A 26,722-nucleotide genomic window follows, 5' to 3' on the forward strand; every position below is an offset into this window, starting at 1 on the left:
TTAGATGAAGTGTTCCATTTATTAACCTTCCTACACAAAAGGTTAACATTGAGGAAGCTTGTGCTTCCCAATAGCTGCACTATAGTTGGAAAGCATGCAATGAGTATGATACAACATGCAAATTTTGAATAAATCCTGAGTACATGGTTCTGATTTCAGGTGTAGTGATGGGGGCTGCGTTCCACTTGTATACCTATGAAAGCTTATTAGTTATGGAATGTGCACAAAAGCAGAACCAGAAACGCAGCCATTTTTATTACATATGTGCTTGTCCTATAAAGTCAAAATGTCTTTGTGATATTAATAATGTGTGTTATTAAATACTAATATATTACATGCAGCCATACTTGGGACTTTTTTTTGTCAGCTAAAATATATTTGAATAAACCTAAAAAGGACTTTACTATGATCGACCCTAAACGATGAGACAGTGACCTGAAACATAAACCCAGAAGAGTTTTAACACATCAGACATTCCCAGTCTATAATAGAGGAAGCAGAAAACCAGAGTTATGGAAAAGGAGTCTCTCAAAACTCAAACCTGGACATGTTTGTAGAGGAGGAAGCCTAGAAAATCCCAGTGGAGACATGCAGAAAACTTCTTAGCAATTAGAACAACTATCTGATAGAATATAGTGTCCTTTTTTATTTCCAGCTCAAGTCAGATCAAAGCTGTTGAATAATTACAGATTAAATCAAAATCAAGAGCTTATTTGATGCTGGGCTACATAAAACGTTGACTCACTAACACATTTTGAAGTTTTATAACAGTAAAGTATAGGTAGACAGAGAGAAAAGTGCCTTATAGATATTGGAGAGCTACATTATAGTACCTGTAAGTCACTGGCTGACATTAAATTGCTTATAAGTGCTAACAGGAAGCTTACTGAGGAGGCAAACTCTAGTGTGAAAGCATTCATGAAGTGAACACATAGAAGAATAAAGAAGAACTTTTAGAGTTCAGTGCTTGATTCAACCTTGTATATATTTAAAGTTTCCCATTGCTGTTTCTTTGGATTGCACTGGGGCTGCCAGCTCTTTGTTGTGTCTTCTCTGGTATTTTTGTCATTGGTGAAGTGATCTCTGCTTTTAAAATAATCTTCCAGGATCCAGCACATATTGCTGGCAGTCTTGTTAATATTGTTGCTGTGAGGTCACCAGGCAGCTGCACTCACGAAGCCACAACTTGTCCCTTTCATGCTTTTGTAAAGATGAAATAAAGCTGCTGTTTCATACTGTGAGGTGTCGAGGTGCTGCTGCTGCAGTAGATAAGACTTTGTTTGAATGGAGCTAAGCTAGCTGTTTTTCCTTCTTTGAAATTTTTTTGCTAACTTTACTGTCTGTGTTGTAGCTTCATGTTTACCATTGAAAGGTTTTTCTTTGTTTCAGTTCAACCAGGAAAGAGCAGCTCACTGTAGTAATAGCAAGATATGTCTGAACGTTTGTGAAATCATTTATGAAGGAGTAATTCAGTTGGTATAAACTGATCTAAATTAGGACTTTTTTATATTTTAGGTCATGTATTTAGACAGATTAACATCTTTCTAATTTCAAGACTTGAATCTCAGTAAAAGTGCTTACAGATTTCTCTCTGATTAGACCACAATGCAGAATTTCCCAACTGAGTCTTTTTTTTTTTTTTGCCTCCAGGCATTTTTTTTATGAATTAGTGGAGGGTGTTAGCTTTAATTGATGTTCACATTGCACATGTATACACATGATTTAAAGAAGGACTCTGTTTGGATGATATGCTGTTCACTGCATACTGAGGAAGCGTTTGAAGACTTGCCCAAAAATGTTGGATCCACAGTGGAAAACTACATGTATGAGGACCAACCGCCTGGAGGAAAAACTCCTTCGCTCCGTCCAGTTTGATCTCAGATGGTCTTTTTATTGCATGTTAGACTCTTCAGTGTGGTTAGAATTTAAAACTGTCAAAAAAACACATGATAATTTTTTTTTTTTGTCCCTGAGAAGTCACAACATCCCAGAACAACAGACATGATGCCTGTGATGGAGCTAAAAACATTGTAGTTGGTAACTAAAGAACAGCCACCATGTGCCACAGGCCAAAAAGTCTAGATTTTTCCTCATATTTAGTTGTTTTTTTAGAGCTCTGCAGTTTATAAAATGACTAAAATTAAATTTGTTTTATCTTTTTATATCATTAGGAGTGATTTTTTTAATTATAGTGTGTAAACAAAGATGGATACATCCATCAGTAATTGGTATCATAAGCTAAATTTAGAAGCTCATTTGGAAAAATAAATAGATAACAAGGATGACAGCAGCCTGGGAGCAGTTAACAAACCAGTGGGTGACCTCATGGGGACTGTGTGCCTACTTCTTTTGATATATGGTTTTAATGGGCTTTGCGCCCCAGTGGAGCAGTTCTCGTTCGGGGTCATCAGGGAGCTGTTCAGGATCCCAGATGTCAACATCTCACAGTCCTCACCTGTCATATTACTGGGAGATGTATCATCATTGACCACCTCCAAACTTTTGTCTTAGTATCTTTAACCATAAAAAAAAAGAAAGAAAAATAAAACATCTTACTGAAGTGGAAAGACAGAACAAAATGATCAATAAACCAACGGCTAAAATGTTGACTGGTCACACAAATTAGAGATATGACGTTCATGAATGAATCGATTCTTTTGAACAACTCTTTTAAATGAACAGTGGAAACCGATTCACAGCTGTGAGCTGTTCATTTGTGAGCCATTCTTTTTATATACAAATTTTTTTACACTGCCTTTATCAAATCAAATCAAATTAAACTTTATTTATAAAGCGCCTTTCATGCCATAGGCAACACAAAGTTTTTTACATGATTAATGACATAAGAATAAAAACACTCAATGAAATCTTTCACACAGTCACACGCACACACGTACACACACACACACACACACACACACACACACACACACACACACCAAGCCCAATCCCCCCACCCCCCTTCCAGCTAAAAATGACTTAATAAATAAATAAATGAATAAATAAGTAAATAAGTAGTAGTACAGTTGAGTAAAATGAAAATAAAATAAATAACATTTGTGACATCATAGAAGTCTGATGTCCAACACGCTCCATTCATGTGAAGCATCTATGGACAGAGAGTATTGTTTGGAAACAAATACTGTGAGTTCTATCCCAAACATTTACTAGAATTTGCACTGACTGCTCAGGTTTATCCTTTTTTTAAATATATTTTTCCTATAATTATTTAATCTTGTATAGTAGATTTTATATAGGTACATATTTTGTTTGTCATTCTTATATATTGTAAAATTTTGTACGACATTGTGAGAACGAGCCAGTCTTTTGAATGTTTCTTTGAAAGGAATGGCTCCTCAAGATCCAGCTCACTTCAAAGAGCCATAAATCCCATCCCTAACACAAATTTAGAAAAACTAACTTCATCTCTTAAAACAAAGAAACTCAGTTTTAAAAAACCTGGTCTTAATGCTTTTGCCACATCCAGAGCTGATTCCTTTCCAACAATACCCATATGAATGTATTATTATAAATGCATAAGACATAATATATAATATAATGTAATGAGTAGCTCAGACAACAATCTGGTATTAAAGCTTAACAGACATTTATTATTTTCACACCCACACAGAACAGCAGAGGGAGAAGTCAATCTCGGTACAATCTCCTTGGGTCACGGTGCCAACATAAAACCAGAACTACAAGCAAAACCTAACATGAACTTAGATAAACAACAGATAACAGTAATTCAATAATGTCACTTGAACTTAACTGTTAACAATAATCAAAGGGCTAATCCAACTAAGACTTGCCTACCCATGAGCCTTTGCAACTGTGTTAGTTCAGAACACTACAATAATTAGAAGGTAAATAACACAAAATAATTTATATCCTTAATCTGCCCATCATGATGGTAAATACACCCCTCCCCCTCCATTTTTTGTTCTTTTTTCTCTTTTTTTCTCCTCGCTTTCATATATTTAGTTTTATTTTGATTTTGCTTTGCATTCTGGTTTTTGTTTCGTCTGTCATTGTTTTTACTTGCAAAAAAAATAAATAGATGAATACATTTAAAATAAAAATGGGCTGCAGGATCACAGTTTCATGACACTTCTGCTTCTGGTTCAGATGGAGGTTGTTCCTGTTAGAAGCAGTTTTTCCTTTCCTCTGTCACCCCTGACCCAAGCATACTGAGAATGTGGGATTAGATAAAAGAGAAGTGGAACATAGCTTTTATCTAGGTAACTGTTCATAATTAGTTTTTGATATAAACACTGTTTAATTGAATTGGATGAATAAGGAACATAATAAATTTGATTATTATTTGATCACAGTGAATTGGGTTATAACTGGATTGTCTTTAAAAGTGCCTTCAGACGATTTTTGCCATGAGTTGGTGCGATACAAATAAAACTGAAATTGAAATACAGAAAGTTTGTAAATCTGTAGCTGCTTAAATCTTCTTTGTTTCTGACAGAAATCCTGGTTTTAACTACACTCCTGTTTTCTCTTGAACTGCAGCAGATGCTCCGAGTTGCATCACCAAGGGATGTAATGTGTTTATTAAAGGATGTTCTGTGTTGTCTCTGGAAAGGTATTTTACCAAATACATTAATTTAATTAATGTGATTCAAGTGAGTTTAAAGTGATTCACGATTTGGCCAATTTGCCTTTCCCTTTGCGTTCTTCCTCTTATATCAGACAGAGTAACAAGCAGAGCTGAATCAAGGTTTTTAAATGGTGCCATAAAGTGTTTGACTCCTGTTAAACTGTCACTTTACCACAGAGGTTTCACCAAAACCTTAAGCCAACATGGATTATTAAATACTAACAATCAACAAATTCTTGTCCTTTTCGTTTTACTTCAGGTTCCTTCTCTGATGATGGACAGTCAGTTTTCAGAGTTCACACCAGACATAACTCCCATCATGCTCGCTGCTCACACCAACAACTATGAGATCATCAAGCTGCTGGTCCAGCGGAAGGTAAGGATCAGTGGAACCCGCCCTTCTTTTACTTCACTTACATTACAAGGGTTACGACTTTTATTTTAAACTGGGATTTATTCCTTGATTTTGTTGCTCTGTGTAGGTCACCATCCCAAGACCACACCAGATACGATGTGACTGTGTTGAGTGTGTTTCCAGTTCAGAGGTAAGACGCCGTCATTTTAATCATATGTTTGATTAGCTTCTATAGTTTTGATTTGCAGAAAATAAATCTCTGTATATTTTAAATATTACATCCATTTTTGGGGTTTTCTTTCTACATGTTACCTCCAAGGTCAATGACTGAAAAGCACGACACTTCCTACCATTTCTTTCCTGTTGATGTACGAATTTATGTCCAGTTAACCATCAATGGTCTGAGCCTATTTGGTGGTCACAAACTTTGGATTTTTCCTTCCTATACCACGTAAAAAATGTTTACTCTTTCCATGTTTGGCGTCCTTCTTTACAGCACAACTTCACCTGTATGATCTGATAAATGTTTTTACACTTTATTAACATATTTGACTCAAAACTTTGCAGAAATCATCAAATCTAAATTGATCTCTTCAAACCTCAGGGTTAAAATCAAAGAGTGATTCTGTAACCAAACTTCTTAATTGTCTACAGGATTTTAAAGCTTGGATGGTGTTGAATGCTGTTAGCATTGTTAATTAACCTCACTCTTAAAGTCTTGCAGTGAGGGCTTAAATGTGTGTTTTGTTTTCCATTTGAGGCTGCTTGGTAAGTTCAAACTCTACCTGCCAGGAAGAGATTTGGAGAAAGTCATCCATTTGCTTGCTGTGTCATGGTTGGACTCGTGCAACTCCCTTTATTACCGTCTAGATCAGTCACGTCTACATTACTTGCAGTTTGCTCAGGACACAGCTACTCGTATGTTGACTGGGAGGAAACAACATGATCACGTGTTTGCTCGTCTTTGCTGGTTTCCACACAGTTTTAGAATACATTTTAAGATTGTAAAAGATTTCATTGGTATGGCTTCATCATACTTGTCAGAGCTGCTTATCTAACATGCTCCAGCGAGATCTTTGTGGTCTTCATCTTCCTTCGTGGTTCCTTATTCCAGGCTCAAATCCAGCTTTTTCAGGGGCTGCTCCTAAATTTAAGAACAGTGTGCCTCAGTCTGGTTTTTATTCCTTGCTTAAGTCCCACATCTGTGTTTATTGTCTTTTTTGTTTTTATTGTTCTGTTTTATTGCTTCATTATACAGCACTTTGGGCTAAAAAAATGTGCTATATAAATACACTTGACCTCGACCTACTACAAATATCAAGTATCTTGACTGGTTCTGTCTTTCCTTCTTGGCATAGTGTTAGCAGACACCTGAATGCTTCAGATATCTTACATTTCCTGTGCCATGATTCACCTTTTGATCCTCTTTTTTATTACATAGCATAATGAATGTAAAAAGGATTTATTCTCAAATAAAAAGACAGCGGTATTTTGCATTAATGTGCTCTGAATAGTGGAATTTGGGCACATGTATCCAGGCGAGGTGAAAATCATTCAACTCATGTTGAGGAATAATGAGAGATGTAAAGCTCATGGTAAGACAAATCAAAAAGAGTATTAATTTCGTTTGTCCCCGTGCCCGCCTCTGCAGGTCGACAGCCTTCGACATTCACGGTCTCGGCTCAACATCTATAAAGCTCTGGCCTCGCCCTCCCTTATCGCGCTGTCCAGTGAAGATCCCATCCTCACTGCCTTCAGATTGGGCTGGGAACTCAAAGAACTAAGCAAGGTATGGATTTGTGTTGGTGTTTTCCACAAGTTTCTTGTGGAAAAGTTTTGTTTACACATACAGCACCACAGTATCTCACTAAGGCTATAATTTGCCTCATTATATGAGCCAGATTTCATTTTGTCATATTAAATGAGACACCTACTTTATGTTATGCAATAAAGCGGCGGTCCACCTTGGCATCGACTGTCAGAGGACCCACCTTAAATCTACTTTTGACTTCTCTAGTCAAACCTAACATCACTTTAAAGACAAAAACCTCCTTCTAAAATCTGGAGTCATCCTTACAGGCAAAGTTTGATCTTAGATAACAAGAGCAGACATGCATCTCTTTCAGTTCAGCTTTAGAAGTATTTATGTCAAACAACACTTTTATTTTACAGCAGCATAACACACTGCAGTAGCAGGCAGCATCAGAGCACATAAATCAGAGTTATGGCTTCAGAAGGTTTTTTACGAGCACCATAAACTGTAATATGTCCCTCACTTCAGGTGGAGAATGAGTTTCGTCAGGAGTATGAGGAGCTGTCTCAGCAGTGCAAACGCTTCGCCAAGGACCTTCTGGATCAGGCCAGGAGTTCAAGAGAGCTGGAGACCATCCTGAACCACAGAGACAACGACCAGAGTGAGGAACTGGATTTGAGACAGTGCCACGACCTGGCCAAGCTCAAGCTCGCCATCAAATACCACCAAAAGGAGGTAGGGACCCAGCAGGAGTGGAGCTCACGGGGATTATTTCTTACTTTTTAAAGAAGCTTATGAAACTCCACTTAAATTAGGTCAAAGTTGCATCCAGCAGAAACAACTCAGTGTCTGAAAACTTGACATTTTGTTTGCTAACAGCAGCAATGTGGGGCTTGTTTGAGAAAATATTTAAAACTGTGACAGACTAATAAGCACTGCTGCTTCAGCATGTGCAATTTACTACCAAGGTCAACAAATACATGCCAACACATCGTCTGTATATTTACTGTAATTGTAGCCATAATAAGCAGAGTGCCTGCAAGGGTTTTGACAACCTGCTGAGCAACTTTTGACTGAATATAAATGAGTTGAAGCCATCTGAATTATAGATAAACATCAAGTTTTACATCACATCAAGTTAAGTTGTTAAAGCCGGGTACACACATAACGATTTTTGGGCTGAATTTGTCCCAATTTTGCCTCTTCCCGACCTTGGACGGCAAACGCCTGATCATCGTGAGATTTCCCTGTCCAATCATCATTTGGTCTGTTGTGTGTTTCGAGCCGATTTGTCCCGATAATCCGCTCCAAAACGGGTCGTAGCCAACAATTGGGAACATTGAACGTGTTTAATATTTCAGTGTCGATTTCTGAGGAACACCGACGACTCGTGCATTCTGACTGCATGGATGGTGACGTGGCACGGAGTGTAGCCAATCAGAGAGCAAGCTGGCTGTGGAACAAGGAAGTAAATAAAGTCCATGTTCACGCCGTCTCCAGTCTGTTATTTTTTTCAGTTCTGGCTTTTTCTGTTAATAATAGTCCCAAGACCACCATCCTTCCCTCGTCTTGTATATCTTCTTCCATGCTGTGTGTTGTGTTTTCCGATTGTTACTATTTTTCTTCTTCTTCGTTTGTTGCTGGTTGTTGCTATGGTTCTTCTTCCATGTTTGGACGTTTGTCCGGCTCGGAGGACTAGATTGTATTTGAGTTGCTGGACAGCATCGTCGTGTGTGTTGTTCTTTGATTACATTTTCGGAGCACACTACACACAGTACAATCAAAACTGATTTTTTTATCTTCACGTGTGAGGTCCTGACCAGATAAAAAAAATCTTATAAGATTAAAACAATTGTTATGTGTGTACCAGGCTTAACATGCAATTTGACTGGCTTTATAAAATTAGTTATCAGAAGTTTTTAAGTCCTAGAGAGTTTCGTTTAGCTTCAAGAGTTTTCAGCACTTTAACTTCCGTCTCATCTGTCTGATCTGTTCCTTTGCTCTGCAGATAAATCTCTCATTACAATGGGACACAAATATCTCACTGTAATTTGATCTGTTTCAAAGGGAAAGGGCAGTTTCTTTCCAGACGTTCTTACATCTGTCCTGATGTTAAATGAAGGAAATATGAAAAAGGTGTGGGTGTCTAATAATCTCTGCTCAGTTTCCTGAGCAGACTGTGGTTTCTTCATTGTGCTCTGTGTCATTTTTGCTGTTTGTTATTTTCCTTTGTCTGGTCTGCCCAAAGGACATTGTTCCAGGATTTTGTGGTTTGTTCAAATACAGATTTGCAAAACAGAGCCATGTTTATTTTTTAAAAATAGGCTTTCTTCTGCAACCTTTCTAAACAAGCTATATTAGTTCAGACTTTTTCTAGTCATACTGTCATGAACTTAAACATTTAAGATTCTAACTGAGGCCTGTAGATTTTGACAAGCTTGTTTTGTTTTTGTCGGATCTTGGGGTAAACTTGCTGGGATGTCCACTGGATTGTGTAAATAGCTGTTTTGAATGTTTTTCACTACAACTTATTTTGGTTTATTTAGCTTAACTTGTTGTAGTTTTGTACACTTTTTTATTTACTTAATTCTCTTTGGCCAGACTGGTCTCTGATATATTTTTTTTGTACTCTTTTGTGTTCTTATTTGACATCACCTGTGTGCTACTGCTTACTTATACTCAGATTGATGGCCAGGAACAACTGGTTTTGTCTTCCCTTTTTGGCATAGTGCTGACAAACCCATGAATGCTTCAGACCAGCAAACTGCTAAAACTTGAGCTTTTATAAAGGGACTGCTGATCAGTTAGTCAAATGCTTTTGGATAGCAGCAGGGTTAGAACATTTTCCACACACATTTTCTGCATGTTTTTTCTTAGTATTGTTGGTGTGCAGTGGTTCCCAACCTGGGGTCCCATGGGGGTCCCCCAAAGAGCACAAGGGGTCCTTGAGGCTTTGAACATTAGAGCCATTGTGATTAATGTCCACAAATTATCCCTATTTTAGTGAATAAAAGTAAGGCTGTATGTTGTTCTTTTAACTTTGTCTTTTATAAAGGACATGACTCAACCAGAATACATTATATATGGTGAGAATCTCACTTCTGAAAGCCTAAAACCAGAATGGTTTCAGCATGCGGTGGAGCCCATGGCATTTTAGTAAATGCATGAAGGAGGTCCTCAAGTAAAAAAGGTTGAGAACCCCTGGTGTAGTGTATTACGTCATTTGTCGTCCCTCTGAGGCTGTATGACCTATGAAGGATCATGTCATGATAGAGACTGTGCATCCTATTTCCCATGACTTTATACTGAGCATCAGGCACACAAAATAAATATAGCACATTAGTTTACAAGTTAATATCTCTGACACACAGCAGCTGCACTCTGCATGTAATAGGTTTCAAGTTTTGGTGCATGCTTGCTTCATTCTGTTGAAAATGGAAATCAGACCTGTAGCCATTGGAGCATAATGGACACTAGAACCTTCTGCCCCAGTTACGTCTTTAACACACACACACACGCGCATACATCTGCAGTATTTTTCCTTGTATTTGAGAAAACGAGTGGCTCAGCTGCTGCGCTCATGGGGCTTGTCAGAGCAGAGTGAGAATGTATGAGGATGTAAGCAGTAGATTTAGGAAGTGAGTGAGGAAAGCAGGAGTGGGATAAGTGTGCAGGAGACGTAGGGGGAAGAAGAGGGAGGATGAATGCTAGATGGAGGGTAAGAATTGTAATGAGCTAAAACAGGTGTGAAGGGATACAAGGTGAACAAACACAAAGAAGAGACTTAATGAGACAGAAAGAGAGGAAAATAGAGAGCTAGATGGATGGAGCAAGTGCATGACTGAGAAAGAGATGGAGATTTGATAGGATAGAGTTGGAGAACAAAACAGAGTTAGAAAAACCCCAAGGCGATTTCTGTCTTTCTCTTTCCATCCGCATGTCTGCTTCCTGCTGTTTCCAGCTCTCTGCAACAGAGGGTTCCTGCCAGGCCGATGAAAGCCAGAGTGAAAGGACCGAGCAAGGGGAGGAGACGGGGGATGACAGGGATGATACTTAGATGGACTGAAGGAGACGTAAGAGCAGGAAATGAAGTGCTTTTTCTCTCTTGGGTAAAGAGGTGGCGAATGGAAAGATGTGATGTGGAAAGATAGATACACTGAGCATGAGAAAGAGGGGTTGGAATTTTTTGCTTCCTGGGAACTCAGTGAGGAGTTGACGCTTCTCATTATGCACTTGATTTATTTATTTAGTTTTTTTTTTTTTTTTTTAGGATTCTTTTACCTCTAAAATACAAGAAAAAACAACATCCCAGTATTTATTAATTACACCTTGCTTGAACAGAACTACCTTAATTCCTGGTGTCATAGATTCAAAAAGGTGTTGAAAACATTCCTCAGAGGTTTTGCTCCATATTGACATGATAGCATCAAACAGTTGCTACACATCCATCATGAGAATCTCCTGTTCAGATTTCGTGACTGTGGAGGCCGTTGGAGTCCAGTAAACTCATTGTCACATTCAAGAAAGCAGGTGGAGAAGATCTAAGCTTTGTGACATGGTGCTGGAGATAGCCATTAGAACACGCTACATTGTGGTCATAAAGGGATGGACATGGTCAGCAACAAGTGTGTCAAGAAAATATTCTCCACACCATTACACCACAAGCAGTCCGAACCATTGATTCAAGCCAGGATGGATCCATGTTTCATGCTGGTCCCTGCCATCTGAGTTTGATTTATTTAGGGAGGGGACACAGGCTGTTGACCAGTCTGACAGCCGTTGGGAAGAAGCTTTTCAGCTTCCCGCTCATCCTACAACTGATGCTTCTGTGTCTTCTCCCAGATGGTAGCAGAGAAAAGATGTGGTAGGAGGGGTGATGAGGGTCCATAATGATGGAAGTGGCTCTGAGGGTGCAGTGTCTCTCAAACAGTTCCATAAGGGAGGGGAGTGGGGCACCTACAATCCTGCTGGCCATCTTCACTACTCTGCACAGCTGCGTTTTGTCCTCAGCAGTGCAAGATCCGAACCAGGAGGTGAAGGCAGAGGTTAAGGAACTTTCTATTGTGCCTCTATAGAAAGTGGTGAGTGGAGGCACTGCTGTGCCTTCTAGATGACAGCAGCGGTGGTAGTGGTTGGGGTGAGGTTGTCATCAACGTGAATGCCCAGGTACCTCAGACCTCCTTACTGAATAAAACTGGCCAAACCTTTTCCCTATTACTGGTGTTTTTCTTTCATGCAGCCCAACTTTAGTATACAGACTAACATACAGTATATTGACAATGTCTGTCATACAAGTGGACACACAGTCGCTGCACCTGTTTTAGCTACTTTTGTGTCTGTACAGACGCTAAACTTCCATTACAATATTAACAAAAAATTTTAATTACAATAACAATTAACAGAAACTCTGTTTCCAGCTGTTTGCCTTTTCCGAAGTGGGCTTCCTCTTCTGCACTTTGCTGGGAGGTATAATTGGCTGCAGCTCTTGCAGTACCGTGCTATGAGCAAGACTCAAAGAGTGGAAGTCTTGTTCTTGAAAACTATGGCATTCTGAAGGCTGTGGGAGCGACTGGCAGCTCGAACATAAGAAATGTTCTCAGATTTAGACAGAGGGCAGGAAAGGTGGAAGTGAGTGTGATGAGAGAAGGCAACTGGGAGGGATGGAGGGAGGAAGAGAGAGCTGTCAGCGGCAAGGCATTCAGAAAGGGGGAGAAAACGGAAATGAAGAGGAAGAGAACTGTTAGAGAAAACATATATAACAAAATGTGTTGTGCATCATGGAGGCAGAAAGTTAATATATGCAAGAAACAGGCAACTTATGTCCTTTTACAGCAAAAAAAAAAAAAAAATTCATAGCTAATATGTGGTCACTTTTAAAACATTCAATTTTTTGGTTTTACCTTTGATTCACCAGTATGGCTGGGAGACATGAACCAAAATTCATATTGTTGTATTTTTAGGCTGAGTAATCATATATAATATAAAGTAGCTAAATTCTGATTTTTAATGGTCACTTAATTGTCAGAAATTAAATGGTTTAAGCAGCTATCTCTTGTTGATAATGCTATGTTCCCATCACCACAAGGTGGCGCCTATTTACTAAGTTGTTTGCCATCTACAAGAAAAAATCAATAACAACAAAAGAACGCTTCAGTTCTTTTGTGCTAGTTCTTGTAGACTTTGGCACAAAAGTTGTGGGACTGTACGATTCAGTGCTGTTGAAGTATAAATAGCATGCAGAACGAATTACAACAACCACCTTACAGTTATGTGTGGAGCTATTTAAATAAATTAATTAACATGTGGTCCAGACCCTTCCAGTTAAAACTACCATATCACAAGTCTGTTTATATAAAAATATAATTATAAATTCTATAAATACACCTAGTGGCGTAACCATGAATCTGAGTATTATGTGCTGTTCCATGTTGGCTCAGATGGCGGCATTTTCTACCATGCGGTTAGAAAGTTTCACTCATAAAAACAATATTTTTATATCAATCATATTTTGTAAACTATCTTGTCAAAAGTAAGTTTTGGATTCTGGATTTGGGAATTGCATGAATGAATCATATTATTACAAAGTCAGCGGAGAGAAAAGTTGTGTTTTGGAATAGGGAACCTATGCAAATGGAGAAGAACCCTTGTTCGCCTCAGGAGATGGATCTGGGGGATTTCCATGAACAGAACCAGTTTATGTCTGATCCAATTTCCCTTTGATTTATCCTGTGATTGATTTATGGTGCCAAAGGCAGACTAGGGCTAAAAGCAAGAAGATGGCACCGTTCTCCCCAGTCAGACTGAGGTAGTTTATAACTTTTAAGGAAGTGCTGCAACCACATTAGATTTTTTTTTTCAAAAACAGTTTAGAGACAGATGGAAAAAAGAAAAATATGTAAATCTGGTTTTAGAAGGATCTTAGGATAGAATATGGTGTTGAAAGGTCGGTTGTTAATTACCAAGCCTGAAAAACATTTCCACATTTGAATTTCTGCTGAGCAGATGCAGCATTAACCTCTCCAAACGCCCTCTGTCTGTACACGTGTTTGCATGTACATGAGATCATGCAGATCTCATGTGTGTGTGTGTGTGTGTGTGTGTGTGTGTGTGTGTGCCTTAGCTCCTTAATGTGTGTTTGTGTGCAGCTGTCTCAGGAGACGAACAGTGTCAGTACACTTACATAAGCCTCTCATGTAGTACAACCTCCTTTCTCTCCGTTGTCCCCTCTTTCTGTCACTTCACCTTTACTGTCATCTGTCTTTCTCTTTTTCTTCCTCCTTCTCCTCATCTACCTTCCCTTTTCTGTTTTTTCTGTTTCTCTTTATTTTGTAAGCCTCCCTCTGTCCTGCTCTGTACTGTCCTCCCTCAATTCTTTTCAACGCTGACTCTTTCATTCCGCTTTTTTCCCTTTTCATGTTTGGATATCTTTGTCATCAATGTTGTCTGAGCGTTCTCATGTTTTTTAGTTGTTGTGTCTGTTCTGAATGATGGAGGTCGGGGTGTCACACACTAAGTGCTGCAGCAGCGTTAACACCGTAACACCAGGCTTTTAGTGCAAATCATATAATAATCTGACTCTATGTGTGTTTGTGAAACTGAATCATGTGTATCCTTTATTGTTTGTTCACACTGCTTTTGAACACACATCTCTTTGCATTGCATTTGCATAATGTTTACTCAGTGAGCATTTATTGTGCTTTAATGCTGCTCTTTTCTTCTCAGAAATATTTCCAGCTGTATTCGATGTTGTAAAGGTTGTGTTCAGAAGGTCTGACCTGCACTGTGCATGACTTCATGTTTTATTTCGATGATCCATTGATTTCAAGTTCTTGTTTTTGTTGCATTGAGGAAGCGTGAATGGAAGCTGCGTGCTTCATGGAAATGTTGAAAAATTTATAGGTCCGGCTTTATTTTCCTGCCTGGGTAGAGCATCATTATTTTGTCCATTTAGTAATTATTAACATCATTAGGTTCTTGTTCTCATTGACTTCATTACTGTTATTATAATTATTATGTGTAATTATCATGTTTTGTTATCATTATTGGTAATATTTCTTTAGCTGCAACCACTTAACACAGCTTTCTTGTTTTTTCTTAAAAAATTGGATGTGTGCCTTTCCATGTTTTTTCCATAATATTTTTCTTCCTTTGTCTGCCATTTCCTTTTTTAATATTTTTATCTGCTTGCATAATAACCCATGTCTTGTCTTTTTTTTGTAAGTATAGACTATCAAAATTAAAATGTTAGATATGGAAATGACCAGAGAATAAACGAAAGGGCTTTGTTTGCCTATTCTTTAAATAAGAGCATGAGGCAGGACTGTCGTTAACCCATTCCACTCACTTCACTGTCCGCATGCACCTGAAGGTCTTCAGTATGGCCTCCATGAAGGCTTTTATTAAACATGAAGTGTGTGTACATGGGCTGAGCTTTTCATGCTGAATAATCCGGTCCAGGCTGCACACAATTATGCAAATTAACTATTAAAATATAGATTTTATTTTAAATGTTAAATGCAGCTGAAAGTCTGCACTTTGATCACATTTTGATTGTGTCCTTACCCTTTAAATGATTTGTGATAATGTATCAAAGCAAAGTTGGAAAAACAAATTTTGCTCTTCAGACACGTGTGGACCTGACTGGGTGTGCAGATCTATGTGTGTTTGTGCAACAGCTTTAGAAAAACCATGACCTGGGCAGCATTCTCCAGTTTGATCAATGCAAATTACATTTTCAATAAACTTTCCCTGTCGCTCTGCTATCAATACATGCTGCCCGACGCTCACACACAGAAACACTGAGACTCTGATAACAGCTCAGCGTTACCTACTGTACTCTCCTCGATCTCTGCATCATTCTTTGTTCATCGTCTCCCAGCTTACTTTTTCACCTTCTAACTTGTCCTTGTTTCCTTTCCTCCTGCCCTAGTCCTGTCTCCTCTTCTTTCTCCTCCTCCTAGTGGAAGTGGTCACGATTATCGATCCAGCTTTCAACCTTTTGTCTGATTAAATGAACAGAAACGGAGAACAGAGGGAGGCAGAGAAGCTGGGTTGAGTTCTGAAGTGTGAGACTTTGGGTTTAGATTCCGTGGATCCAAATTAATGTTTAAATTGTTTCTTCAATCATGCTGAGGGGCTTTAAAAGCCAAATAAATTCTGTGGTTGGCTGTTTAAATCGCAGGAAGTAATGAAGCATGTCCAGCTGGCTGGTAGAGAAATGTCAGAAAGAGGCTGATACTCTTCACAACACCTCTGCAATGCCTTCTGGGTAGTTTGAGAGGAGGGAAAATGGTGTGAAGAAGAGAAGGAAGCAGGAGGACTGAGCTGAGAGGGAATGAAGAAGAGCAATTAAAAGCAGAGAAGAGCAACAATAAGAATAGTTGTTGATGTGTTTGCGGCAGTGGGTGGCGATGCTTTTTAGTGTAGGTGTGTGCTGTATAAGTGCATTGTTTTGTGTGTTCATAAAAATAACAGCAGCAATAAAAATCTAGATTCAGATCACATTTCAAGTTGGACCTCATACATCAAGATGAGTGCAGGCCTTGAAAAGAAAAAAAGTAACAAATTGAATCTATTTCCATGTTTTAATCCTGCTGAATTAAACCTGCAGTGAGTCTTTAACACAGTTCAAACCACTTCTAACAGCTTTTATAATTAATGCTGCTATTTAAATGGAAACTGTCTACACAGATCATTGACATTTATTGATGTTGAGACAAGAGCAGTGACAACATGAATGCATGCATGCTTGTGCACACTGCTGCATAGACACACAACCACATATAGTAATAAACACACTGATTGCACCATTTAGTGAAAGTATATAAACACTGCCAGATTTTAATGTTGTGCACAAACAGGCTGCACTAAAACTGCCTCTGGGTTGGAGGATGTGACATCAGCTGTACCAAAACCTGTGATTAATCCCTGTTTGAATGTTAGAAGTGAGATACTAAATAGCAGGATGTTGAGGAGAGATTACATGGAAGGGAAGGAAGATGCTTTAAAGAAGAACTTGGGGATAAAATGTGGAAATGGTTTGTCATTTTTGTGGTGTGGAAATACCATGATACACCCAGTTTAATTGATAAAGGCTAGCAAGCTACTAAAACTCAGTCAGGCACAGGTTTGCATGACATTCCTACAGTCTATGGTCCTGACACAAAGGGCCGGATTTACTAAACTAAGCAAATGACTGCAAATACCTAACTGTTTGATTTGAGACTAGAGTTTGGACTGTTATAAAACTTGACTTATTCAGATGCATTAATGCAGTTTTGTGTTTAATTTCTTTAGAAAGTTTTTAAGAAGCTCAACCAACAGAAAACCTTTCAGAAAAAGTGCTTGTCATAGCAAGACCAAAACCTTTCAATGATGTTATATACATATATATATATATATATATATATATATATATATATATATATATATATATATATGTATGTATGTATATCACATAGAGAAAACAAGACTTATATTTGTTTTTGTTTTTTTTTTTGTTTTTGTTTGTGATGTCATTTTAAACATCATGACAGGAGAATGATGTTCTGGCTGTTGTGTTGGGCATAAGGCATTTGCTTTGCCAAGGGGAACTTTATTGATATATTCTCCTCTTGATACTTAAGTATTATTTCATTTTTTAGTTTATTTAAAAAAATTATGTGCCTACCCAGAAGGAGGCAGAGGAAGGCTATAGTGAGAGCCCCCACGGCCATGGAGTATGAGTCCTGAACTCCTTTAATGACTCATAATCAGAAGCCCAACCCAGTCTAACTTTAACAGCTATACTAATTATGAATACAACTGAAAGAAAAACCAAAAGGGCTTTATGTATTACCAAACACAGAAAAGAAAACAAGAATATCAGTCAGTAAACCAAAATATAACACAAAGCCAAACAGTTTTAACACTGTTGGAACACGAATCTTACAACACAAATACCACAGTCAAGATCACCAAAGTTAAACAAGCCAAGGCCAAGGGCAGACTGTGCAGCAGTCTTTTATTTCCTGGTGGACGACAGCAGGTGCAGGGATTGGACCAGCAATTATCCAATCAGGAGGGAGGAGTTGAAGGCGCGACAGCTCCAGCCAGGTAGCAGCAAGCAGGCATTTGCATGCAGAATGGTACACTGGTGGCACCAGTGAGCCAACAGCCATAACAAGGACTCATATTCCTGTGTGCTTTAATTATAAATTGTTATAGCAAATATTTATTATAAAGACAGGAAAGACAGCACAGTAAATGAGAAAAAGAAGATTGTAAAGAAGGGAAGTGGGAGATAAAGTGAGGAAGATGGAGAGGCAAGTGGCAAAGAGATGGATGGAACAAGAACAAGTTGTTGCTGATTCAGAACTACCTTACCATGTTATTTGGCACCTAAATGTTGCTTTTATGTGTGTGTGTGTGTTTGTGTGTGGTAATCCATCCAGTGTGCTGACAAAGAGAGTGCAGGGGAAGCCTGGAGACTTTCCAAAACAGCACAAATGCATCTTTAATGCTGTTGCAGAGAATTAAAGAAAAACAGACAGAAAGGAAGAGGCTGATGGAGTTCGTAAGACTGCATCAGTTTACTGAACCAAAGACAAGACACACTTTGCAGTAACTGCAGTTTTGCATCTGCAATACTGCAGTTAGAGGAAGCAGCGGTAGATGATTTAACACTGAAGAAGCAGCACCAGAAGTTAGAGAAAGGAAATTAATCAGAAATGTAGTAAGAAAGAGGTTAACATAAATATTCATCATAACTTTAACTCTATGAATAATATAGAACCAAATGCTGTTGCAAACCTTTTCTGAAAAAGAAAAAAGTGTGCTGTATATGATGCAATGAATTCTGCATGTTTTAGCCCCTTTACTTTAATTTCCCGAAGTGTTTTATTACTCTAATCTACCCAGTTAAAGAGCGTCTGTATTTACCAGGTCAGTGTTGCTTTACATCACATTCAGCTTCCCCATGTTCTTGGATTGAATATAACCATTTTTAACCATTTTAACCATTTAAAAAATGAACCCACGCCTTCTCCCTCCTATGGGGGGTGCTCTGGAAGTACTAGAGCATCATGTACGAGCTGTCCAGTCCCTGTAAGACCGGTGCCCGACAAGCAGTTGGGATGAGAATCAGCACCTCCAAAACCGAGACCATGATCCTGAGCCGCAAAAGGGTGGAGTGTTTTCTTCAGGTCAGGAATGAGGTGAGGATAGGAACGTAGATCGACCGGTAAATTGAGAGCTTTGCATTTTGGCTCAGCTCCACTACAGACTGATGCAGAATCCGCATCACTGCAGATGTTGCACTGAACCGCCTGTCAATCTCCTGCTCCATCCTTCCTTCACTCGTGAACAAGACCCCAAGTTACATGAAGTTACATGGATCAGAGCGACGTCTGCAGTGATGCAGACTCTGCATCAGTCTGTCGTGGTGAAGAAGGAGCTGAGCCAAAAGGCAAAGCTCTCAATTTACCGGTTGATCAACGTTCCTACCCCCACCTATGGTCACAAGCTGTGGGAAGTGACCGAATCGCTGTGCATTGAGAGGGGCCAAATATGGTGGCTCGGGCACCTAGTTAGGCGGCCTCCTGGATGCATCTCTGGTGAGGTGTTCTGGGCATGTCCCACTGGGAGGAGACCCCAGGAAAGACACAGGACATGCGGGAGTAATTAAATCTCTTGGCTGGCCTGGGAAGGCCTTGATATCCCGCCGAACGAGCTGGCAAATGTGGCCGGGGAGACGGAAGTCTGGGCCTCCCTGCGACTCTGGATAAGCAGCAAGAAAATGGTTTAAGTTCAGTGGCCTGGTGCATGTTGCAATTTTGCAGCTTTGGCACCTAAAGGGTTAAATAGGCATTATGCATTAAAGGGTTAAAGTGGATATATTTAGCTTTTGGAGTGTTCTTTTCTTTCTTTATTTTTTTTCTTTTTTTTTTTCTTTTGGTGTGTGTGAAAGGTCTGAAAGGTTAAGCCCAAAGTCCACACATTTACATTTATATTTGAAAGTAGTCGTTAACCAGATGCTTCTGTCCAATGTGAGTCAGACGTGAGGAAACAACACCAAAGGAAATAATTCTATCACTACTTCTACATGGCCTGAAATGTGTTTGGTTTATTATCTTTATCATCCAGCCTTTTTAGCTACAACCTGATAAAAACCTCTCATATATTTAGTTAATTATCCTTCAGAAATGTGAATGTTAACCAACCCATCAAGAAAACTGACTTTAAACAATAAAAATGGTGCATCTTCCATAACTAAACTAAAACACTAACGTTTTCAACAGGAAGCGGAGAACAGACGATAAAACCTGTAGGAGAGCGAGAGCAGAAGGTGAGGATGAAAGACGGATGTAGCGACAGACTGACTGTTGGTTATGAGTCGACACGGCAGGTGATGGTGGAGGTGGAGAGAAGACTCCAGAGGTGAAGTGTAGAGGTGGAAAAAAGCAAATCAGCTCAGAAATAGAGAAAGCGAGCGTGCACCAGACTCCTGTGCAGCAGGGGGTGGAATACATGATTTTATTGTCTCAGTCTTGTTTTAGGTGAACCAAAGAGACAGAAGGGTGACGGGAAATTGGAAAGAAAGCAGGAAAGGGAGGGAAACGGGAGAGGAAAAGTAAGTTTGTGTGGCATTTTGATAAATGAGAGTAGTCGGAGAGGTGCTGGCGGTGGTGGAAGGGAATAATTACAAAGATGGAGGTATTTTGAGGAACAACAGACTTAAAATGGTGTAAAAAAAAACACATGGCAGACATGACAAAAGCTTTAACCCCTAGCAGCTTTACAGGTCAAATAAAACAGGTAAATCACAGATAAATCTGGGTTCATCGGATAAACTGATGTGGACAGAAGTGACAAAGTGGATTTCTGTTTTAATGTTTACTGACCCCACCCCAACTACTTCATTTGTTTAAAGCTGTGAGGACTCTTTAGGCTCATTTAAGGCAGTTTTTCGCTTAAATTGTAAGGACTTAGCTCTAATTTATCTTGATTGATGTGCAAGCAAAAGGTAATACATTTAGATTCCCCGAAACCCCCCAAATGACATAAAAAGCCTTATTTTTAATGGAACTGTATTAACATCTTGTGATTTTGATGCTTTGAGCGATTAGACGTTTGTGACAGCTGGGAATCTCCTCCATTAATCCAAACCGCCGATACGTTTTGGCAAACCAATTTTCTACATCTTCAAAGTTTTCTTTCTTTAAACATAATTTTACCAGATTTTTTTCTTTTCTTTTTCCTTCATGGCTGCCTCCCTGTTTTCTGTCCTGTCTTTTATTCATCCAGCCTCTGAAGATTAAAGCAATGTCACACTGACATTTATAGTTCGTCTTTATTGGCTTTCTTTCCTTTTCAGTTCTTTCTCATGTTCCCTGTTTTGTCTTTTTTCAACTTTTTCACCATTTTGAGTCTTTTCATACCTTTGTGTAGATGGATCATGAGCTAGTATGTGCGTGCCTTTGCATGATTCCTGTTGGTGTGTGAATGCTTGAATCATTTAAAGCTCCTTTTTCCTGCCTCGGGCCTGTGATACCTGCAGACTTGCTCAATTATAGATTAACAGTAGCCTTAATAATAAATTAATTATGTGTGTAGTTGTTGCCATTGTCTCATTGAGACTTCTTATTTTTTTTTTTTTTGGCATGAACATGAGTCTTGTAGTTCTTTTTGGAGCAAAGCCCAGTCCTAATGAGGTGAAATGATGGTCCAAAATGAATTGAAGTCAAAGCAACAATGTGTGTGTGTGTGTATGCAGCATCTGAAATGTTTTATTCACTGCACCCAAATGAATTATTGCTTTAATTAATCTATCATGTGTTCTCAGTTATAGAGGCTCACAAATATTCACACACAATTGATTGGCTATCTTTGTGAGGACATTCTTGCTATCTACTAAATATCAAACTGGTCCTCATAGAAGTAGTTTGATTAGTTCAGATACACACTACATCTGCAGGGTTTGGTAACGTTTTTTTCTACCCTTTATTTCATCTTCATAATTGTTTGTGTTGACCGTGTTTTACAAATGATCTGCCAGTCTATTGTTTCTACACACAATGCAGCTTTGGCTGAGTCAGATAATAACACACACCCACAAATCCCCACAAAACTGTCCCTAATCTGATCAGTCAACAGATCACAGCAGGAAGCTTCAGAAACACAGGATAAAGTGGGACACAAAGAGAGCTGATGCATGTTGTAGACGTCTTTTATTTCACCTGTTTTTTGAAAATAGTTACGCAACACATTTCCCCCTCTTTTTCTTTTAGCTTTATATAACCTCATAGTTGTGTGTGCTTTTACTTCAGATGTGTTTTTCAAGGAGAATCCTCATGCTACAGATCAGCATTGATATCTTAAGCCGGCGCAGAGCCCTTGCAACACCTTTGGGAACAAAAAATCCAACCGAGTCAAACGTTATCACCCAACATCAGTGTTGGACTTCACAAATGCTTTCATCTCTGAATTGGCACAAATCCCTGCAGGCAGATTCAGTATGTGAGAGAAAAACTGAAACCAGAGGGTTGGCTCACGCAGCAGCAAGTTACAGACCATGGTTTTGGAAATCTTATTGTAATGTCTTTTTTTTTTCAAATAGGTCCATTATATTTCTATATTTCGATTACCTTTATCTCTACTTCCCTTTCCAGAGAAGCGATTTTAATTTTGTCTACATTTCTTATCAGTAATACAATAATTCTTTCTTTCTGAGAGTTGCCCAGATGAGGTGATTTTTTGATAGCTGTGTACAGTATCATCTTCTCAAGTTAAAACAAACTGAATGTGCAAATGTCTTTCTTTATAAATTGCCAAGACAGGAAAGAAGTGCATTAATTTTTGAAACATGGAAACATAAAACGACAAAAACAGAATTAGTACAATTCTAACAAGCGAGAAAATGATTTGTCATCAGTATCTTTCTTCAGCATAGTGCGAGCCCTCTTAGACCAGCTTTCTTTTAATTTATTTAAGTAGTCTTCAGGAAAAGTTCTCTAGAGTTTTGAAAAGAATTTCTTGTTCCCTTCTGTCCAGATGATGCCACACTGCTTTAATAATGTTGAGGTCGAGTCTCTGTAGAGGACTCATCTCTCCGTCAGACCGGTTACCACTCATTTTCAGTCCAGTTCTTGGGTCATTTGGCAAAACTCAGCCTTTAGTCCCAGATTTCCTTCTTTAATGATGACTTCCTGACAGCCCCCCTTCCATGGAGACCATTTCTGATGAGGCCTCATTGAACAGTAGATGGATGAACTGAAGGTCTAGATGCATCTCTAAAGTTCTGTGTCAGTTTTTTTTTTTTTTTCTTTTTGTATTCCTGTAGAGCACCTTTTCCCAAGTAATGATAAAATTACTGTGTTAATGCAAAGAGATTAACCTGTGAAATTAAAGTTTTTTTTAATACATTAATTCACAAACAACTAAAAAGTGTCATATAAATAATCCAGATGTGGCATCAGCAAGATTGTGGGCCTTGTTACAGCGGTAAACCAAATCCACCAACAACCACTTTATCCTCCTCATTCATGAGGTTTCTGATCTTTTTCAAGCCTTACATCGGTTATATAACAAAGTTATTATGGGTGCTATTTTAAAAATGTCTAATTTAGCCCTTTCTTGGTTAGAGGAGCTGATATTCAATTTGTTACAGCTGTAAACATAATCCACCTAAAACCACATTTAGAGGATGGGTGCAGGATGACCCGTGTGAAATATAGAACAAAATAACCACTCAGTTGTCCTGGGGTTGTGGCTCAAAAAGTTTAGGAACTACTGCTTTAGAGCATCTCTTGCAGATACATTTTATCTGTTGTAGATATATTATCTTGAGAACCTTTTGTCCTCCATTTATATTGTACTTTAATTAGTTTTAAGAAAGCACAGCACCATGCTGTTTTTAGCTAATGCCTCTCAATGGGAAATTATTTTATACTTCAAAAGATAGAGTGAAAAAAATGAGTGACATATCCACAGAAATACTTTGATAGACCTTCAGAAAGTCTAGTGAACTACTGCTTAAGACCATTTTAACACATAACATAAAAGTCTGGCTCTGTGGAAGTAAAGCATTAAAATGAGGGGAGGCTCAAGACTTCTGCACAACACTATAAATAATAATACATTTTTAATCATTAATAAAAAGGTTAGAGAGGGAGTGGGTAGAGAGGACTAAGAGCTTGCAGGCGAGAGATTAATGAAAGTAAAAGAAAAAAACTGCATCAAAAAGGGGATTAACAGAAAAAAACAGAGAGAACAGGATGAATCAAATATAAATAAGTGAATTGGTGAATCAACACGGGACATACACAGACAATAAGTTTCCATATTTACGTGTAAACAGTCATGAATTAATGTTAGCATGGATTTGGGTCAGCATTGTGTTTTGTTTTCTGGGCTGATTGTTTATTACATCAGGCTGCAGAGGAAGTGAATTATCCAGCACTACTTAGCACAGCCATGGTCAGCATTTTTCTGAGTGGTCAAAGCAGAAATTTCCCAGAAATTTAATTGGCTGGAAAGTAGCTTTGGGTAACAAATTGTTATTTAATGTCCTGAGCAGAATGAAGTTGAGGGATCCAAGTATTCACCCAGCTTTTGTCCCGTTGAACAAGTGGACCTAGATGCCCTTGTTGATGACAATAATTTAATGCTTTTTCTCAATTTAGACCAAAGATAACCATCCAGCGTGAATATGCAAGGCACCATGTATGAAATAAATGGGTTTGTTCAATGGTTCCATAAAGTCCTCTTATTTAGTCACAATGATTATGCTCTAGTAAGTGGATTCCAAGTGGCCATTGGCCCAAAATGGGTATCTTTTATGGAGCCATTTGGATCAAACACACAGGAGAATGCAGTTGGAAAATGGGTTTAAAACGGACAATCAAAGTCAGGTCCAGTTAGGTTCAACAATCAATGGAAATGCATGATTGGCTCATCTAGCAGCAGTAGAAGCCAGACAATTAGTTGTGTGGGATTAGGCATGCAACAAACAACATAAAACAAAGTTCTGAATATTTTCTACAAAGATCAGATCACTACTAATACGTTTCTTGACCCTTTAAGACATTTTTTTAACCATGTGAGGCCAGTAACAACAAAAATAATGCTGATTTAAATAAATAAAAAAAAAAGAATAAAAAAAATAAAAACTTCTCCCAGTTCTTTTAGCTTAGAAACCAGAGTGGGAACGTTTTTTAATGTCTTGAAAACACATGTGCCACTTTTTAGAAGAGAAAACCTTACAATAAGAGTATATTGGTGGTTCAAGCCATAGTGCAATGATAGCTGACTTCACACATGCATTTCCATCTGCTAGATGTTTCAGTTTGTGGCCACTTCAGATCAACGTAGACGTTGAGGTTTTTTCCAAACATTAAGCTAGCTGGCAAGTAGGGGGGTAATGGTACTCCATAATCACGTTTTGGTATGTATCTTTGTTACGAGGTCAGGGTTCAGTTCTCTTATCGTACTGGAACAAATGCAAAACATAAAACTGATTAACTTTGGTGTAAACGAAACATGTTTGTTGACATATAAAATTAAACCAAAATCAAAAAAGAAATCATCATTCTCCAATAAGATTCTTAAATAAATAAAAATATGGCATAAATAGAGAAATGCCCTCTCTATATTTATGGACAGTATCTGCACATCCACATTATAAGAGAGGGGGGGCTGTTTCAAGAGAACAATAAAGACAATTCACTATTAATTTAATCCACAGTCCAATGTTTTCTTTTAAAAGTAAAACTCAAATTGCATGTATGCTGTAATAGATAAAGTAACAGATGAGTTGCAAGACTATGACATGTATGGTTAATAAAACGTTTGAATGAGCACACATTTTCAGATGAAGTCTGTATTAAAGTAAAAAAATTTCAACCATTTTACATGTTTTATTTACAGTATTTGTTATTGCTAAAGACAAACATTGTAAGTAAATATAAATGTAGGGAAGCCCTCTTATTTTACAGCTCTTTAAAACCAAACTATTTAAACACTGTAGGAAAAATAGACCTTCACGCTTTCCGTAGTGATTTTTTGGTTAGAGCACAGTTCATCCAGAACGAGTTTTCAGCGAGAGCACGCTTTCTTCCACATGTGGAGGGGGCGGGGCTACATGAGGAACAGCTCTTGAACACACAAGTCCGGCAGACTGCTTTCGTCTTATTCACTTGTCTTTGTCCATTTACATACTTCACACACAAGCCGAAGTGCTCCCAAACAGGAGATTTTAACCATGGAAGAGGGTCTTTAAGCTCTGGTTACTCCTTAAAACTGTTGCTAGCCTTAACGACCACTAGCCAGAGGCAAGGCAGTTACTCTTCCGTGTGGAAACGCCTTTGTTCCAAACTGAATGTTCTGTACTGAAAAACCTAAATGTGAATACATGTACATTTACACCGCTACAGGCAAGTCAATGTTCAAGTTAGGAAGAATTGTCATCTATGTCAGTTTTAGTTGCCTATTCAAAGGCATTGTATGTATGTACATACAATGCCTTTGAATAGGCAACTAAAACTGAACACCTTGCATTAATGTTTATAGAGAAATGTGAAGCAATTATAAACTGCCAGATACTTCCACTTGCATTGAACAAGCTGTGGAGGATTTCACTCCAGTAGAATCTAAATTATGTGTTGTGCTTTCCCTTGAATGTCTGATTTCTGTATCACCAGCAGTTAGCAATACAAGCTAACATTAGCAGGCATAAAGCTGAACAGCAATAGAGTCGCTTTAGTCCAAGCTGCTTTTTCACTGAATGTGCTACTCTTGAAAATGTCTGAAGATGTTAACAGATTGTGTTTTGAAAAATCAGGTCCTAAATGATCCACAGCCTTACTTTCAGTGCCAATCCTTCACGTTTGACAGCTTTAACGAGATTTATAGGTGACGATAAAGGTTTAATGGAAAATTCATTTTTAGATTAATGGTACACCACCTATCACACACGACTGCAACAGTCAACAGATTTATTGTCCTTGATTGCACCACATCAAGCTGCATT

The 26,722-nt window shown here is 38.4% G+C and overlaps 1 protein-coding gene across 1 annotated transcript in view; it reads left to right on the forward strand.

Annotated features, from left to right (window-relative positions):
- The window catches only part of trpc5a (transient receptor potential cation channel, subfamily C, member 5a), a 168,288-nt gene that overhangs the window by 77,006 nt on the left and 64,560 nt on the right, over positions 1-26,722 (forward strand). The window contains exons 5-8 of the mRNA XM_041984409.1: positions 4,869-4,985; positions 5,092-5,154; positions 6,616-6,753; positions 7,246-7,452. Coding sequence (XP_041840343.1) covers positions 4,869-4,985; positions 5,092-5,154; positions 6,616-6,753; positions 7,246-7,452 — 525 coding nt within the window. The remainder of the gene's footprint in view (positions 1-4,868; positions 4,986-5,091; positions 5,155-6,615; positions 6,754-7,245; positions 7,453-26,722) is intronic.

Source organism: Melanotaenia boesemani, chromosome 5 (assembly GCF_017639745.1).
Source record: "Melanotaenia boesemani isolate fMelBoe1 chromosome 5, fMelBoe1.pri, whole genome shotgun sequence".
Lineage (NCBI taxonomy): Eukaryota > Metazoa > Chordata > Actinopteri > Atheriniformes > Melanotaeniidae > Melanotaenia > Melanotaenia boesemani.